Raw genomic sequence first — 18,922 nt, forward strand, 5'->3', positions numbered from 1 at the left:
CCCAATTACACCGGACTGTTCGAAGAGGTTTTCCCCTAAATCCACACCTCCACATTGGATTTGATCAGTCCACCACAGAGTTTTAAGATTGCTGGAATTAAACCTTTACTTGAAACTTTCCTTTTACTCTGGAACCAGAAATTCCCCTTAAACTTCTCTGATAAAAATGTCAGTTTGAGATGAATTCACAGGCATCAGTGTGTCAGTGGAACTGAAGGTGAACTGTTTGAGAGCTGAACACTGACAGGACTTTGTTTGCATGATGGAAACATGATGAAGAACAACATGACAAACTAAATCCATCATGTCAGAAGACAGAGTGGGAAAAGAATGAAAGTCAGCAGAAATTCAGCTCCATTATTGAATGAAGTCAAACACATTGAAGAGTTGGATCAGAGTTGAGGAGCTGTGTGGATTTGTAGTTGTGCATTTTCATCCCAGCTGTTAAACAACAGATAACAGTGTGTGTTACTAAATTCACCACCAAGCTGAATGTGTTTGTGGGAACATGAATGTTTTTTAGTCTTTCTGCATCATGTGACCCCGATTTTAATCATCTGCTGTCAGATTCAAATCAAGACCATGAAACCACACAGCAGCTTCAGCTGAGCTGTCAGTCAGCAGCAGCGGTCTTATCTGTGGGCCGCAGGGGCTGATGGGAGCTCTGAGGAGCTGTTAGAAAGCACGTGGCCCTGGTCTGATCTCACAGCTCGTCCTTGTTTGGCCTCAGCTGCATCAGAGCGCCACTTCTCCCCAGGTTCACCAGAGGAAACACCACTGCACAAAATGCTTTTCCTCCCAGCTGCTGCTCTGTGCTGTCTGTGTTCAGGTGAGTGTTTCCAGCCAATCAGGAGCCAGCAAACTCCACCTGGAACAAACACTGTCACACTGACCTTCATCTGTATGTCTGAGTCTCTACAGCGCTGGTTGCCATGGCAGCACAGCTGATCCAGGACCAGTGAACACTGACCAGGAGAGTTGGTCAAAGTGTCTCCTTCAGCTGTGGAACTGACCAGTGTGATGAAAACTGGATATACTGGTACCAGAAGAAAGAAGCAGAAACATTCACAGTGATTCTGGATATTAATAAAGATAGTGGTGATGATTATAAAGGTTATGGTCATCCTCAGAAAGATGATTTCTCAGCTGTGAATAAACAGAATGGCTGTGAGAGAGCAGTAAACCACAGCCCAGGTTCACATATTTCACCTCCATCTCAGACAGAGTCACAAACATACTGAGCTGAGGGAGTTTCTTCCTCTCTGCTGTCTTTATTTATTTCAACTTTTATTCAACTTTTTCTTATTATTAAGAGAAGTTTTCTGAAGGTTCAAAGATAAAAACTGTGAACATTTCAAAGATTTGTTCTGGAAAATGATCCAAATGAAACTTCAATTCACCATAAATAAAAGCAAGACATTTTAAAGACATTTATTTAATACTGAATGTTTTCATTCAAATGTCCAGATAAATATGAATCTCCTGCTTTGTGCTGCTGCTGGAATAAAGTCCATTCCTCCTTTAAAAGGTTTAATGAGCTCTTCATGAAATACTTCCAGCAGCACTTGTTGTTTCACAGCTTTCAGCAGATTTCACCACATCATTTCACTTTATTCCATTTTAGAAGACAGATCTTGGACTGATCTCAGGTCAGGATTTTGTCCTTCTAGCAGCAGCTTATCAGGACGCTGATTTTGTTGGACAGATGTTCATCAGTTTCCTGTGGATGTTTCTGCTTCCCAGAGGATGAATCCAGGGTGCACTGAGACTGAGACAGGAGCAGGAAAACTTCCTAAATTCATGTGAAGTCTTTGTACCACATTACAGCTCAGAAACAGAACACATGCACAGTGAGGGCATGATGCTCAACACGTTTCTCAAAGCATTTACACAAGGACATTCATTATGTGCTGACAGTGATGTGATTTCCTTTTAGATCCATCAGCTCCACAGTTTTATATCTCTACATGTTAAGTATAAGGCAGCTTTCACAGCGAGCTATGTGGCAAATATCTGGAAACAACTGAGACTAACAGCCTGAAACATCCAGTTTCTACAAAGATAGCTCATATACACAGTTCTGTGGAATGTTTCTGTACAGTCATTATGGACATTAATGTCATTTCCATTTAGTCATTTAGCAGATGCTTTGATCCAAAGTGACTCACAGGTGAGGAAACAACATCCCAGTGCAGTCAGGCATACCTCTCATTTCCCTGTATTTGTGTCCATCCTCCAGACTCCTGTGGATCCTTTTTACCTCACGCTAAAAAAGCCAATATCACAGACGGAGAAAAGTTATCATGAGAGAGAAAAAAACTCTTGAAACTTTCTGTGAACAAAGCAAGGAGGTCAATAAATAAGTCTACACCTCATTACAGTGGTTAATATTTCTGTCTGAATAAGTTTTTGTTTGCATCTGTGTGGTTGTGGACATATTTGATCTAAGGGAACTTCAGATTGAAACCTCGCCAGTGAAGAACTGAATGTAGCACAACGTGTTGGTGTAAAAGACCACTCTGATGCTTAGAAGTCCATACTCCCACCAACTAGTTTAAAGCTGAATAATCCTTTCAGATGAGAGATGAAACGTCTTCAAGAACCAAGAAGAAGAAGAAGTTGCCCTTATTCAGGCTCTTACCCACAAAGTGTCACCGTGAGGAGCCCCCTTTCCAATCAGTAAACCTTCTTCTAAAAAAGTAGCCCTGAACAGCTGCCTCCAGCTCCTCTGAGGGACACACCTGCTGAACTGGTCATTGACATTAGAATAAAAAGGCTGCAGACAGACCAAAACTCCTGCATTGGAGATGAACCCTCTGTGTAATGCTTCTCACAGTTCATGAAAGAATATTATAAAATAACAATGATTTTAACCATCTGTAATTATACTGGGGCAGCTGCTTATCTGAAGTGTTGCATATGTCACTGTGATCTATGTTATTAATGTCCAAAGACATGTGAGCTGTGTTTAGATTTAGCCAAAAGCTGAAGTGGAGAAGAAGATCTTGCAATAAAGAAAGAGGAAAGGATGATGCACAGTTTTTACAGTAATGAATGACACACAGTGGTTCTAACGGTGCCCTGGAGCTGTTCACATCTGGTCTTAACGTGATGATCAGAAAAGTGAACTAAGTACATCTGTGAACACGTTCAACAACGATTCAGCTGCTCTTTTCTCCACTGTGGAAACCTCTCGGCCAAACTCGATAGTTCTTGTGATGAGAGATTTCAACTCGTGTAACCTCTCCCAGGAACTGACGAGCTCCAAACAGCTGGTGACATGCGCCATGCAGGACAGCGACACACTGGACCACTTCTACTCCACCATAAAACCCTCATACCGCTCCATCCCCCCCGCTGCCCTTGGACACTCCGACCACTGCATCATACAGATGGTCCCCACATACAGGCAGCAACTGAGAAGGGCCAAACCATCCAGGACTACAGTAAGGAGGTGGACTCCAGAGGCAAGGGACATGCTTCAGGACTGCATGGAGTCTACTGACTGGGAGTCACTGAGGGGCCCTGAGGATGACAACGGCAGCTTTTCTGACACTGTATGTTCCTACATCAGCTTCTGTGAGCAGGTCTGCCTCCCAACCAAAACCATCACAAGGCACAATAACCAAAAGCCCTGGTTCTCCAAGCAGCTCAGAGAGCTCAGGCGCCGGAAAGAGCAGGCGTACAGAGAGGGTGACATGGACACATTCAGGCTGGCCAGACAGGGCCTCAAGAAGGCCATCAAAAATGCTAAAGAGGACTATAGAGCCAGACTGGAGAGTGATTCAGGCACCAACGACCCTGGTTGGTAGAAGGCCTGTGGTCGCCCCCCCTCCCCCGGACTAGCTGACGATCTCAACACCTTCTACACCAGGTTTGAGAGACCCCCTGCTGCTTTATTGTCTCCAATCCCCCCCCCCCCCCCTCTCTCTCACAGGCACTGAGAGCTCACCGCCACCCACTTCTCATCCCCTTATCACATATGTGTATGATGAAATAGTTATTAACGTATTCTGTGTGTAAATTCTCCCAGAAAGGTAGCATCATATGATATGGCAGGTTGTGTGTGTTTTTCTGTCACTTTACTCAAAGAAAGTTAAGGCCTTAGCATGCATGAGGTGTTCTTATTGTACCCCAAATCCTTGGAACACAGTAAACACCTCACCTATGAATACATTAAGAAACAGTGAAAATACAGTTCTTGATCAGCAAACCTAATGCATCTGAAATATGTTAGATTAAGATTTACCTTAACAGGACATATCAAATCAAAATATTCTCACACGGGGGAAATCTTCCTCTTCCTAGCTGGCTCCATCCTCTTACCTATCCTTCTCTCCTCACTCTCCCTAATCTCAAAACTATCTCTCTCTCACTTAACTCCCCAAACTATCTCCAAACTACATTAACGCTATCCAAACTCGAGTATCCGAACTATCAAAACTCAAAAAGTGAACTGACCGCAACTCTCCATAAAAAAAAAAACACATTTTAAATGGAGACTGAGGGGTTTCTATGCTTGTCAATACTCGGGCATATAAATCTGACCAAATCTGAAGCGTTTACGGAAGAAGTCACGTGGTTGGGACGGGTAGTGAGGTTGCGGACGTCATCATTTTCGGCTCCTCCCCTAAATGAAGGAAGCCGTCTCCTCCATTACTGGACACACGCTTCGAAGCCTCAGCACATTTCAGAACATCATTACAGGAAGCTGCATGCAGGTGAGTCCAGAAAAGAATACATGTAGCGGTCAAACATTTGCAGAAATGTCTTCAAAGTGCTTTGTATCATTGGTTTGATTCCTGCACCTGGACACGGGCAGTCAGAACATGTACTAAAGAGTAAAAAAGTTCAAATAACCTGGCTGCTATTCACAGTTAGCATGTCCTGCTAATGCTAATGCTAATGGTCTGCTAACCGTTGTACTCAAAGCAGAAACCAGAAACACAACATCAACTATAGATTTCAATAAGCCGGCCAGATGGACAAATAAAATGGAGCTTTATCCTTTTAGCTGTGTGTTAAACACATTTTCCACTAAAGTTGCAGTTTTAAAAAATTTGATGATCAATGTAAAATTTAGAATTGTTCTTTCCGAGCTTATCTGGGTATCATTTGGCTTTTTGATAAAACTGTGGAGTGAAAACATTTGATATGATGTGTTTAATGTGTTTTAGTGTTTAAAATCTTAAAATGGGATTTAATTATGGTCTATATAAATGCTTCAATTACATTAAGAGTTTATGTTGTTTGAAGAGGAGTTATAGCATTAGAATATAGATTTGTCAGTGATCCAGGAAAGTATCACAGGAGCAGTAGAAATATACAGTTCAGTATCAGTGTCTGATTTCTCTGATTAAAAGATAGTCTGACTGTCCTCTTCAGAAGTGTCTCATGAAAGCTTCATTATTCAGTTTCCTTTACATATCCAATATTTTCTTTTATCCACGTATCAAAAAGGACTGACCGCATGATAAAAAGGTTGTACATGTCTTTACTCATAAAGTCCACCTGCCAACATCTGGAGTTAAAATGGAGCTAAAATGATCTTTATTAGGAGGATCTGTGCAACTTTTAGGAGCTGATACTCTGATCTGACCACAACACAAGATCACCTTTTACTCTTCAACTGGACACATAAGTTTACCAGTTAAGATAATTTCAGAATCAATGTAAAGGAGATTGTAGGTTATTAAAACACTCCTTTATATTTAAATGACAGCCTCAGAATGGTCCACTTCATGTTGTTCTTCAGAGTGTCTCAGATCAGTCAGACAGCTCCTGCTGACGTGCTGTTTGCCACACAGAACTAGATCATTCCCCCACTGAAACATCACATCTTCTCAGTTTCAAGCCTCAGTCCAGACTGAAGCTCCCTGAGTGCTGAACCGTGGGCTTCAGAGTTTAACCTGTGACAAATCTGAGATTACTCTGTTACTTTTCTGGATCCATGACAGCTTCTGGAAATGAGAACAAATTTAGAAATAGAGAAAATCTGAACTTCAGTCTTTGGGATGATATTGGGACCCTTTCCTCAAACAGTATCATTGTCTTAATGTAGTAAAATGATTTAAGTTGATCATGTTACACTGACTCAGATGAGATTCATGGGCTATTGCACATAGTGGGTGTCATTCTACAGAGTATATTATACATATATTATATTATACATTTATTATAAATTTTTTTCTGAATTTGATCAAAAAGCTCCAAATATTTTGAACTGTGACCTTAGTGGGTCTTTAAAGAACCATTTTAAAGTTCACAGGAATTTGAATTAAAACCACGGTAATAAGTTTAATTAAATGTGACTAGATGGTTAAAAACTGTCCAGAAAGGTTTTCAAGAGAAGAAGAAAAGTGGGTGTGGTTTGACATGCTGCACGCCACAGCTGGATCTTATTACAATTCAATTCAATTTTATTTATATAGCGCCAGATTACAACAATTGTCATCTCAAGGCACTTAAGTAATATAGTCCAATTCAAGCCAATTGGAATTCAATTAATTGTAATCATAATCCAATTAATTCATATAGAGCCAATTCAAAAAATTAATATCCTAGCTAAGGAAACCAACAGATTGCACCGAAACTTGTCTTCAGTCCAATCTCCCGTCCTGAGCGTGCCTGTGGCGACTGTAGAAAGGAACGACTCCCTTTTAACAGGAAGAAACCTCTGGCAGAACCAGACTCAGGAAGGGTGGCCATCCACCTCGACCAGCTGGGGTTTGAGAAGAAAGAAAATAGGGAAAAGAGGGGGGAAAAACACCATAACACCATTCAAAGGATACCTGTTGGAACAGGGAAACATACGTTAATAACCACAATAATGTCACATGTACATAAAATCAATTTTGAAATTAAACAGGGGGAAAAAGAGAGCAAAGTGAGGAATGGTGTGACAGATGAGGTCCCCCAGCAGTCTAAGCCTATAGCAGCTTAACTATGGGATGTTTCAGGATTACCTGAGCCATCCCTAACTATAAGCTTTATCGAAAAGGAAAGTTTTAAACCAAATCTTAAAAGTGGAAAGGGTGTCTGCTTCTCGGACATTTACTGGCAGCTTATTCCACAAGAGAGGGGCCTGATAACTGAAGGCTCTACCTCCCATTCTACTTTTAGAAACTCTGGGAACAACAAGTAAACCTGCAGTTTGGGAGCGAAGTGCTCTGTTAGGAAAATACCTTACAATGAGATCTTTAAGATATGATGGAGCTCGGTCATTAAGAGCTTTATATGTGAGAAGAAGAATCTTAAATTCTATTCTGAATTTAACAGGGAGCCAATGAAGAGAAGCTAAAACTGGAGAAACATGATCTCTCCTGTTAGTTCTCATCAGAACTCTGGCTGCAGCATTTTGTATCAGCTGGAGGCTTTTCAGAGAATATGTGGGACAGCCCAATAATAAGGAATTACAGTAGTTCAATGTTGAAGTAACAAATGCATGAACTAGTTTCTCTGCATCACCCTGAGACAGGATGTTCCTGATTTTTAGCAATATTACGAAGGTGAAAGAAGGCAGTCCTATAAACCAGTTTTATATGTGCGTCAAATGATAAATTCTGGTCAAAAATAACTCCAAGGTTCCTCACTGTAGAACTAGAAGCCAAGGAAATACCATCTAGAGTAACTATATAACTAGACAATTTCTCCCTGAAGCGCTCAGGTCCAAAGAGAACAACTTCAGTTTTGTCTGAATTTAAAAACAGACAGTTCTGAGTCATCCAGGTCTTTATGTCTTTAAGACAGGCTTGTAGTCTGACCAACCTGTTGGTTTCATCTGGTTTCATAGATAAGTACAGCTGAGTATCATCAGCATAACAATGGAAATTTATGCCAAGCTGTCTGATAATGTTACCTAGTGGAAGCATGTATAAAGTAAAAAGAATTGGTCCAAGCACAGAACCCTGAGGAACTCCATGACTTACTCCAACGTGTGAGGAAGATTCTTCATTTACAAGAACAAACTGGAATCTATCAGATAAATATGACTTAAACCAGCCTAATGCAGTTCCTTTAATCCCAATAACATGTTCAAGTCTCTGTAACAGAATGCTGTGATCGATCGTATCAAATGCAGCACTGAGATCCAACAGGACAAGCACAGAAACAAGTCCGCTATCAGAAGCTAACAGGAGATCATTGGTAACTTTCACCAGTGCTGTTTCTGTGCTATGATGCACTCTGAATCCTGACTGAAACTCTTCAAACAGATTATTTCTATGTAAATGATCACAAAGTTGAACTGCAGCTATTTTTTCAAGAACTTTGGACAAAAAAGGGAGATTGGATATAGGTCGATAATTAGCCAACACTTCTGAATCAAGAGTAGGTTTTTTAAGTAAAGGTTTAATTACAGCAACCTTAAAAGTCTGAGGTACATATCCTATCAACAAAGACCGATTGATCAAATCCAATATGGAAGTGTCAATTAAGGGGAAAACCTCCTTGAACAGTCTGGTTGGGATGGGGTCTAACATACAAGTTGATGGTTTAGAAGAGACTATTGCTGTTGTTAGATCAGAAAGATCAACTGGACAGAAGCTGTCTAAATACAATTCAGGTTCGAAAGATACTTCTAAAGCTGCTCTACTTGATGATACATCAGTGATAATAGTGGGAAGGATTCCATTAATCTTCTCTCTGATAGAAACAATTTTATTGATGAAGAATCTCCTGAAATCATCACTGCTGAGAGTTAAAGGAATACATGGCTCAACAGAGCTCGGACTCTTTGTCAGCCTGGCAACAGTGCTGAAAAGAAACCTGGGATTATTATTATTCTCTTCTATCAATAATGAATAATAAGCAGTTCTAGCTTTACGAAGTGCTTTCTTATACTTTATTAAACTATCTTTCCAGACTAATTGAGACTCTTCTAAATTAGAGGAACGCCACTGTCTCTCCAGCTTTCTTGCAGTCTGCTTTAACGCACGCAGCTGTGAATTATACCAAGGAGCCAACCTCTTCTGACTGATTACCTTCCTTTTTAGAGGGGCAACGTTGTCCAGTGTTGTACGCATTGAAGCTATAGTGCTGTCAACAAGAGAGTCAAGTTCTACTGGAGTAAAATTTAGGTAGCCGTCCTCTGTCATATCAGCACATGGCAGTGAAGAAAAGGATGATGAAATCAACTCTTTAAATCTGGTTACAGCATTCTCTGACAGACACCTTCTATATGTAGAATTCTTCTCAGAAACCGTGTAGTCAAGTAATGTAAATTCAAAAGTTATTAAAAAATGGTCAGACAAGACAGGGTTATGAGGGAACACTGTTAACTGTTCACTCTCAATTGTATGTACTGACAGTTGCAGACCGAGTCCATCAGTCGGAGGACCAGGACCAGAATGGAGCGGCAGAACCAGGATCCAAACACCTCCACTAAGAACAGAGCTGGTTCGTCCTCTGGTTCCACCGGGCTACAGGTCAGTGTGGAGGACATTAAAGACACGAGGACGAGTGTCGAGGCTCTGTGTATCGTCCGCTTGTTCTGCTTTTACTTCAAATGTGGAAAAAGTGTCAGCAAAGTATTTCCTGGTTTCATCTACCCTCTCTGATACAGATTTTGCTTAGACTGAAACTATGCTGCAGGCTGAATGATCTGCTGGAAGAAACTCAGTGGCCAGATTGTTGTGGTGGGACATTTTCTGGCTCTCAGTCTTCAGATTTGAGAGGTTCAGGAGCTTATATTCATTGTTTGTGTTTAAAGTCTCTGGATTACATGAATTAAACCTGGTGGTGGTAATACTTCTGGGTCTTTAATGGTTAGATGACAGGTTTGTAGATCTCTCTACCTCAGGGTAAAGAGTTTTAGAGAGAAACAAAGGTTGAGTTAAAACTGTTTCCCTGATAGCTGTTGAGCTCAATGGCTGCAGACCTCTGGGTTGTAAGCTGGAACAAAGGGTTAGTGTAATGAATGTCATGTATTACCACCACTGTTACTTTTATTAATTTAAACCAGTGATCATCAACCTTTTTCAGTCCAACCTCTACATGGTGTTTAACTGAACAACTTGGACAAGACTGTGCTTCATTCTATCATTTAGAAATATTGTAGCACAAGTTCCTTTTCAGAATTTCATCATGATAAAAAATAATTAGTGAAAGATCAAAAAGCAAGAGTTTACTGCTTAAAAACCTGAACGTGTGTAGAAGACATCAGAGCACAGTGTTGACAACTGAGGGCACTTCTAAACACACTCTCAGCATCTCAACACGTTTGATCTGAGATATTGAGACCTGTGGCTCGGTCTATACACGTCCAGTTAGAATATGTTGGTTAGCTTAGAGAAATCTTTTGTGTGAACTTCAGAAGGATCTAATCCTTCTTCCTCTCTGTCATTGCAGAAACATATAGCCCAAGAGGGCTCCAGATGTAACTCTTGTAAACACTCTGGGAAAGTTTTCAAAAGATCATCACATCTGAGGTATCATCAGAGGCTTCACAATGGAAAGAAACCATATAGCTGTGGTCAGTGTGGGGCAGCTTTCACTACATCTTCCCATTTTAAGAAACACCAACGTATTCACACAGGAGAGAAACCATACAGCTGTGGTCAGTGTGGAGCAGCTTTCACTCAATTATCTGGTCTAAAGGCACACCAACGTATTCACACAGGAGAGAAACCATACAGCTGTAGTCAGTGTGGAGCAGCTTTCGCTACATATTTCGAGCTTAAGACACACCAACGTATTCACACAGGAGAGAAACCATACAGCTGTAGTCAGTGTGGAGCAGCATTCACAACATCTTCCTATCTTAAGATACACCAACGTATTCACACAGGAGAGAAACCATACAGCTGTGGTCAGTGTGGAGCAGGTTTTGCTCGATTATCCAGTCTAAAGACACACCAACGTATTCACACAGGAGAGAAACCTTACAACTGTGGTCAGTGTGGGGCAGCTTTCACTACATCATCCGATTTTAAGACTCACCAACGTATTCACACAGGAGAGAAACCTTACAACTGTGGTCAGTGTGGCGCAGCATTCACTACATCTTCCAATCTTAAGAAACACCAACGTAGTCACACAGGAGAGAAACCTTACAGCTGTGGTCAGTGTGGAGCAGCTTTCACTACATCTACCAATCTTAAGATACACCAACGTATTCACACAGGAGAGAAACCATATAGCTGTGGTCAGTGTGGAGCAGCTTTCACTACATCTTCCAATCTTAAGATACACCAACGTATTCACACAGGACAGAAATCTTACAGCTGTAGTCAGTGTGGAGCAGCATTCACAACATCTTCCTATCTTAAGATACACCAACGTATTCACACAGGAGAGAAACCTTACAGCTGTGGTCAGTGTGGAGCAGGTTTTGTTCGATTATCCAGTCTAAAGACACACCAATGTATTCACACAGGAGAGAAGCCTTACAACTGTGGTCAGTGTGGAGCAGCATTCACTGAATCATCTAATCTTAAGAAACACCAACGTATTCACACAGTAGAGAAACCTTACAGCTGTGGTCAGTGTGGGGCAGCTTTCACTCAATTGTCTCACCTAAAGACTCACCAACGTACTCACACTGCGGATAAATTATTGGTTTAAATCAACAATATATTTTACGGCAGATAAGAAAACATTCACCTGGGAGCAGCAACAGGAACTACAAATCAGAAGAATTTCCCTTGTTCAGATTAAAAATTTTCTTTGTGGATTACCACCTTCTCTTGTCAGGACTTTTGTTCTGAATGTTCTGTGGGTAGCACATGTTTGAAGAATCATTAAAAGTGCTTTATAATTTGTTGGGATAGTTGGGAACTATGGACGGATCTCCCACCGTTCAAGATAAATATGGCATCAGTTCTAAGTTGATAGATAGAACAATATCAGTGCCTTGAGATGACATTGTTTTAATTTGGCGCTATATGAATAAAATTGAATTGAAAATGCAATCTTTTTGAAAGTAGATACATATTTTATTCTATTACACTGAACATATATGTTTTGTTTAAAGTTAAAATTCACAAAGTAGCTGTGCACCAGCTGTGGGTATGTTTGTAAACATACAACATCTTTAGAAGCGAGATATCATTTCAGTTTGATGTAAAGTCTAGCTTTACACTTGTTTGTATTTCATTGTTCTGCATTTTATTAAAGTTTAGATGTCAACATTTCTCATGCGTTTCATCTTCTTGCTACAGAGAGGGGCGGCTGTAGCTCAGGATACATGTCCCCGGGATACATGTCGAAGCGTCCTTGGGCAAGACACTGAACCCCACGTTGTTCCCCCAGTGTAACATTGGGGGTATGAATGTGTGTATGAATGATTAGAAAAAGCACGTAGTTATGTGTATCTTAAGACGTGCTGTATGAGTGTGTGTGAGTGGGGGGAATGTGGCATGTAGTGAAGCGCTTTGAGTGGTCAGTTAGACTAGAAAAGCGCTATACAAGCACAAGTACAAGTACAAGTCCATTTACCATTGACCATATTAAAAAAAAAAAAAATTGTGTTTGGTTCTAATCTTTGTGCTAATCTTTCCCAAAGACTTAGAAATTTTTAACGCAGTCTGAAAAAGGTTTGGAGTTGTTCCCTGTACTTTCCAGACAGCTGTTTGATTGTCATGACTAAAGCTGAAAGTTAAGGCTGTTCCAACACTAAAAGGGCACGAGGCTCAACTTCAAGCTGTGAAACTATGTCAAATGTCTGTTGTGTTGGTGTCAAGAAAATTCTCTCAAAATGAGGCTCAGAGTCGCTGGAGACAATACCAAACATTTATTCTCACAGCAAGGAGTCTGCATGACATATCAAGAAGCTGACACAGATTTGTCTGAGTTAAAAAAAACAAACAATGATGCTATCGCTATTTAGTTTCCACTTCTGTATATAACGGTGCTGAGCCTGAGTGAGATGGAGATTTCAATTTCCTAGAGGCAACCTCCCAAAGGGATTAATAAAGTCATCCATCCTATGAGATCACTGGCCACACAAGGTTATGCGACATTCAGTCAAACAAGGATTAGACAGAAGTTGAAATAAGATAGATAAGAGGACTCTCAGCACACAGTGTCTCTTGACCCTGCAGCATCTCACACGTGGTACTTGCTTTTTGTCATAATATAACTTCATGATTTTTTTTTAACATATCTCTCCTGTTTATAATAGAAAAGAAGGTGTAAATTCACAGTAGAGTCATATATACACATGCATTTTTTTGTATATCTTCTACGTCATTGTCATTGTTAAACAGTTTGTTATGTTGACCTCTGTTTGTTCTTGGCTCTCAGTCTCCATGTTGCTGATCCTGGATCTGCTGAGATGTCCCAGGTCATTGTTGGCTTTGATCCTCATACATTTATTTTTGTCCTGAGAAAGAAGAAGTTCCAAAAAGAGAAACAGGGACTCCTTTTGAATTTGACACAGCCTATATCATGTCAACGTTCATTTGGGTCTGCCGTTTTTCATTTAGTTTCAGACTTGTTATTGGATTCAAATGTTGATGAGTTTCTGTGACAGATAGGCTCCAGTCCCCCTGAAACCATGTAAAGCAAATGGAAGGATGGATAGTTTGTGGCACCATTATTAATTCATTCCACTTCAGTATTGAAATCTTTTTGTTCCATTCAATGTAAAGTTATCCTGAAGATAACAGGCAGGATTTGAACCAGCTGTTGCACCACTGGCAAGTTATGGTCTCTGTGAGGGGGTGAGCTGGTTCGTAGTGCAATTATTGATGAATGTAATTGGCAGATTGTCTATGATCAATATTATGTGTAATTGTACCTTATTTATTGATTGTTTAACAGAAAATGGGTATTTTGAGTCTCACACTATAACAAATATGATAGCACCTCAATGAATTCTCTATAATGAATTAGTTTTCTAAAGAGTTTCATAAAAACTGTCTGTCCTTCCAGAAACTTACATTCCACAGCTTTGAATAAGGTATTTGATATGATACCTTTTTAATCCACCTGGGAATATGACAGTCTATCATAATTATGATTGTATGAGCACAGTGGTCGATCCTGTAACGCCTATTGTTCAATCTGTACATGCTCCCATTAGGCCAGCTAATACGCAGCTATAATATGTCCTACCACAACTATGCAGATGACACTCAGACCTACGTGTCACTGACGGCAGAAGAACACGGGCCTGTAGATACATTGTGTCACTGCATCGAACAGATCAGTGTGTGGATGCAAAACAATTTTCTCCAGACAAAACTGAAATCATTGTCTGTGGCCCACAGAAACAAAGAGACAGTGTTATCGGTCAACTTGAGACTCTCTCTCTAAAACCTTATAATCAGGTTAGAAATATAGGGGTGATATTGAACTCAGACCTGAACTTTAACAGCCACATTAAATCAATAACATCAGCAGCTTTTTACCATCTAAAAAACATGGCCAGAATCAAAGGAATAGTGTCTAAACCAGACTTAGAAAGACTAATCCATGCATTTGTCTCCAGCAGGTTAGACTACTGTAACGGCCTGCTCACTGGGCCCTAAACAGGCTGTAAGACAGCTGCAGTACATCCAGAACGCTGCTGCTCGAGTCCTGACTAGAACCAGGAAATACGACCATATTAGTCCGGTGCTCAGGTCTCTGCACTGGCTTCCTGTCGCTCAGAGAATAGACTTTAAAACTGCTCTGCTTGTGTACAAGTCTCTTCATGGTTTAGTGCCAAAGTACATCTCTGACATGTTAGAGCCATATGAACCAGCTGGGACTCTTGAGACTCAGGGAGAGGTCTCCTGCTGGTGCCCAGAGTCAGGACTAAACAAGGTGAGGCTGCGTTTTAGTTTTATGCTCCTAAAATCTGGAACAGTCTTCCAGGAGATGTGAGACAGGTCTCAACTCTGACAATGTTTAAATCCAGGCTGAAAACAGTTCTATTTAGCTGTGTATATGACTCTCTTCACTTTTCATTCAATTAATGATTATTTTTTGTTTTATGGAATTATTTTATTTGCCTTGTTGTGATTTTATGTAGCTGTGAAGCACTTTAAATGGCCTTGTGTACGAATTGTGCTCTACAAATAAACTTGCCTTGCCACATAAAACACAATCGATGTCATTTATTCACTTGCTACTTTACTGTTTGCTACCAACAATCAATAAAGTATAATTAATTTGATTTAAAGCATATTTGTGAGAGTGATCTTTTTTTCAATGCCATTTATGCTTTTTACAGAACAATTGATATATTTAAGGATGGTTGAAGGCTGGTTAAAAGTAGTTAAATATTTCTGAAGCCCATTCTGATCTGTTTACATGTCCAAAATGATGTAATATTGTTTTACATGCGCTTAGTTGGAGAAAGTTGGAGAGCAAACTCCAACAAAACAACATGAGGGAGGTGTGGAGTTTTTTCATCGGTGGCCATGAAAAAAAGAGTGGCCAGGGAATGGAAGGAGGCCACTGAGTTAAACTTGTTCTTTAACCCCTCTAACTCCTGATCCCTTACCATCTACCTCAACCTTATCTTACCTTATGTCTGCATCTGTGTTCCAAATCTTCAACAATCACAAAATCATTGAATGATATTACAGAACTCATGCTTCATGCTTATAGCAGCAGTTTTATTGAACAAAGTGCATGAAATTGGGAACTTTAAAATAAACTACAGTGTAATACAAAGTTTCATTAAACCTGGCTAAGAATGAAAATTCAAACGTTTTATTATACTAAGCTGCTGACATCAAAGCACTACAATTTAAAACTTGATTCAAATCTTTGTGTATAAAATGTAAAACGATTTACAATTACTATGTACATATCATTTCTATATGTACAGTGAGTTATTACAGAATATTTACAGATTGTTACGGCATATTTACATCTAAGTCCTCCAACTTGTCTACAGCAGAGGTGAAGTCTTCATAGCATAAACTCTGTTGTTCAGACCTTTTGATGAGGACATCATCTTTACGGGGCAGAATGTCTTTCTCTTGTATCTTCTGTGTCCCTGTGTTGGTTGGTCACAGAGTGTACAGACTGGAATATTTTGCACCCTTGACAATTTGGTTCCAACTTCTAATGGATGCCCCTGGTGTTTGCGCTTGTAGTGCGTAGCTCTCTCCCAGGCTAAATGACCGCCAGTGCTGGGCAACGTGCCGGTGGTGTGTGTATCAGGCGGTGTGGACGCAGTTGGAGGAGCTGTTGCAGGCGTATCGGCCGGCTTAGGGATCACCTGACGGGCAGCCATTGTGGTCTGTGTGGAGGGGCCTGCAATCGCAGAGGGAGCTGCTGATACAGAAGGGCAGGGCAAAGGGCTGGTGATAGCACAGGTGATGGGAAGGACTGATGTAGAGGGACCAGCTATCACAGGGGTCACCAGAATGGCAGGTGATATGGGTCGTAAAGAGTGCTCCCTGGAAATAAAAAGGTGGATGACGTCCTCATCTGTCACAGCCTTCAGAGCTGTCGGGTCCTTGGCTCTGACAGCCTTGATGAGTAGCTCCATGTCTGCTCGCCTGTACGCCAGCACCGCCCCAGCAAGAGCAGACTTGAACTCTGCGTACTTGGAGTGAGACTCTGTGCGGACGGCTGCATCGAAACGGTGAATCCAGTGAAAGATGTCCAGACACACAACCATTCCACTGTCCACCCAAGACTGGAACAAAGTCTCCACAGCTGTTGGGCCCTGTGCACGGCAACACCCACGGTCCACATACATGATGCTGGGGACAGGTTGGTTGGCCAGCCGAAACCTCTCCATTACTCCACGGCACATAGGTCCCAGCTTCTCTGTGGACTCCTCACAGGTCAGCACAAAAGTCACTATCTGGGAGTACTCATTTCCAATGCTGGTGAACCTGAGCCGTGACCCTCACCAGACAGCTTCTTCACTACCTAAAAAACATTTGGAGTTTGCATCCCAACTTAGTTGCTTGTTCTTCTATAATTTAACAGTGCATGACAATATGTTTATAATAGGAAATGTGTTCTGTATGCCACAATCTATGATTGCGTTTTGATTTACATACTTTCTTGGTGGAATCCATCTTTAGCACAGTGCCAAAAGTGGAGAGGATCTGGCTCCTGTCGTACTGCACGTTGTTGGCCTCTGCCAGCAGGAAGGCGTGGCGCAGGAGCTGTGCAGACGGGAGATCTCTTGGAGGAGGCGGAGCCTGAAATGTGTGACCTACTGCAGAAACAATCCCTCCAGGTTTCACTAAGCTCATAAGGAGTGTGGTGTACAGGTCTTTGCACTGAAGGTGCTTCTCTGTGTGGTTTTCCTGTATCTGACGCCACACCTGGACCATAGTGTTCCCTTCGGTTCGGTCCCTCAGAAGACGCACAACATTCTTGTCCACACCACGCCTGTTAGTGGAGGAAAAATTGGTAACTTTAGGTCGGTTCGAATAACTTCTTTAAAGACACGTGCACACACGATGCTGAGTGAACTCAGGCAGGGAAACAGCTTGATGTGCCTCGCTCAGTTGTGTTATAATAACAGGATCCCATGCAAGCCACCGACCTAATGTGCCACCTTCTCCACCCCTGGCTGACTTTGTGCAAGGCCCACAGCACAGGACCTCCGTCAGCATCGTGTACCGGTTGGATACGTCACAAATGTGCCGTACCTGGAGTACAGATCAGCCAAAAATATATAATAACAATAATGATAATAACATATAACAATATATAATAAAATCCAGATGATTTTCAAGGAACTTTTCCTTTTACATGTTTAGATACAATGTAATCATTATTCAACCATGATGCTTTTACTCTAACACAGCTGAATTGAGTTATACCCGGTGGTGGTAGCCAGACTTGTACAGGTACACATTACGACCCTTTCCAACACACTCATCGCCACGAGGGCACTTCAGGGAACATCTCCAGACTCCTACAGGGCGCCACGCAAAGACACGGCTGTGGAAAAACAGGTGTGGTACAGGCAGAGCACCTCCGACGAAGCCTGGAGGTTCTGGAGGGGAAAACCACATGCGGTCTGACTTCATCACCCTTCGCCTCTTGAGCAGCGGTGGACTCTGGCAGCTTGGGTGGTGCACTGTACTCAGGCTGCTTGGGTGGTGCGGTGGACTCTGGCAGCTTGGGTGGTGCGGTGGACTCAGGCTGCTTGGGCACTGAAGAGGGGTGAAAAAGCCTTTGGGAAACACTGGAGTTTGGCAGCTTTACCTTGTCTCTGGAACCAGAATCTTGAGTCTTAGACTCCTGGGACTGGGTGGAGTCTAAAAATGTATCAAATTTTTTATCTTATATTATGACTTATTTACATAAAACTACATCATATAAATTGACTGATGTGTCTTACTTACGTTCCACAGCCTCGCATGCAGCTACCATCTCAGCTTCATCACCGGGCCATAATGAAGGACTATACTTAGAGGTGCTTTCCTGCAGTTGCTGGACAATAAGGCAGTGTAACAATCAGAATGTATGATATACCATGTTTCACTTACCAAACACAAACAAGCATACTTACAACACTAAACACTCAACACTTAGTTGATGAAATACCACCTATTTGAGTATTTGTTATTTTCTGTGTAATTCTAACCTTTCTCTTTCTGAACACTTACTTTCTCCTTCTCATAAATATACTTTCTGAACCTCTTCATCGTCACACTTGTGATGTGGGTCACCGGTGTGTTCAACCACCTCCTCACTGAGCTGTAGGCCTTCTGTGCTCTGTCTGTCTCGCTGTCAGTGAACTGCTCTGGCTTTTTCTTTAATCTTCCATGCTGACTGTAGAGCTCCCACATCTCCTCAAAGCTGCTGTCCTCGAAGCCTTTCTGACCATAGATGCACCTGTCGATGTTTGCCTCAAGGACAATGGAGACTTGTGTGAAGCTCTCTGCATACTCAGCGAGGAAGTCTTTCACCCACTGGTTCACTGCCTCTCCTCTCTTTTGTGTGTTTGACTTCTCTACCCTGTGCTTGTCAATTATGCTGGAATGATATATATTACCTTAATTCAAACAAG

At 41.4% G+C, this 18,922-nt stretch overlaps 3 protein-coding genes across 3 annotated transcripts in view; 2 read left to right on the plus strand and 1 right to left on the minus strand.

Annotated features, from left to right (window-relative positions):
* LOC140294529 (uncharacterized) overlaps positions 1-11,686 on the plus strand; it is a 28,773-nt gene extending 17,087 nt beyond the window's left edge. The window contains exons 8-9 of the mRNA XM_072379596.1: positions 10,348-11,278; positions 11,375-11,686. Of these exons, the coding sequence (XP_072235697.1) occupies positions 10,348-11,278; positions 11,375-11,562 (1,119 nt within the window). The 3' untranslated portion in view covers positions 11,563-11,686. The remainder of the gene's footprint in view (positions 1-10,347; positions 11,279-11,374) is intronic.
* LOC140294513 (protein NLRC3-like) overlaps positions 1-18,922 on the minus strand; it is a 1,060,349-nt gene that overhangs the window by 225,435 nt on the left and 815,992 nt on the right. The window lies entirely within an intron of this gene.
* The window catches only part of LOC140278845 (NACHT, LRR and PYD domains-containing protein 3-like), a 228,296-nt gene that overhangs the window by 41,052 nt on the left and 168,322 nt on the right, over positions 1-18,922 (plus strand). The window lies entirely within an intron of this gene.

The sequence above is a fragment of the Leuresthes tenuis genome, unplaced genomic scaffold (assembly GCF_036924035.1).
Source record: "Leuresthes tenuis unplaced genomic scaffold, fLeuTen1.0.hap1 SCAF_1, whole genome shotgun sequence".
NCBI classification, from domain to species: domain Eukaryota; kingdom Metazoa; phylum Chordata; class Actinopteri; order Atheriniformes; family Atherinopsidae; genus Leuresthes; species Leuresthes tenuis.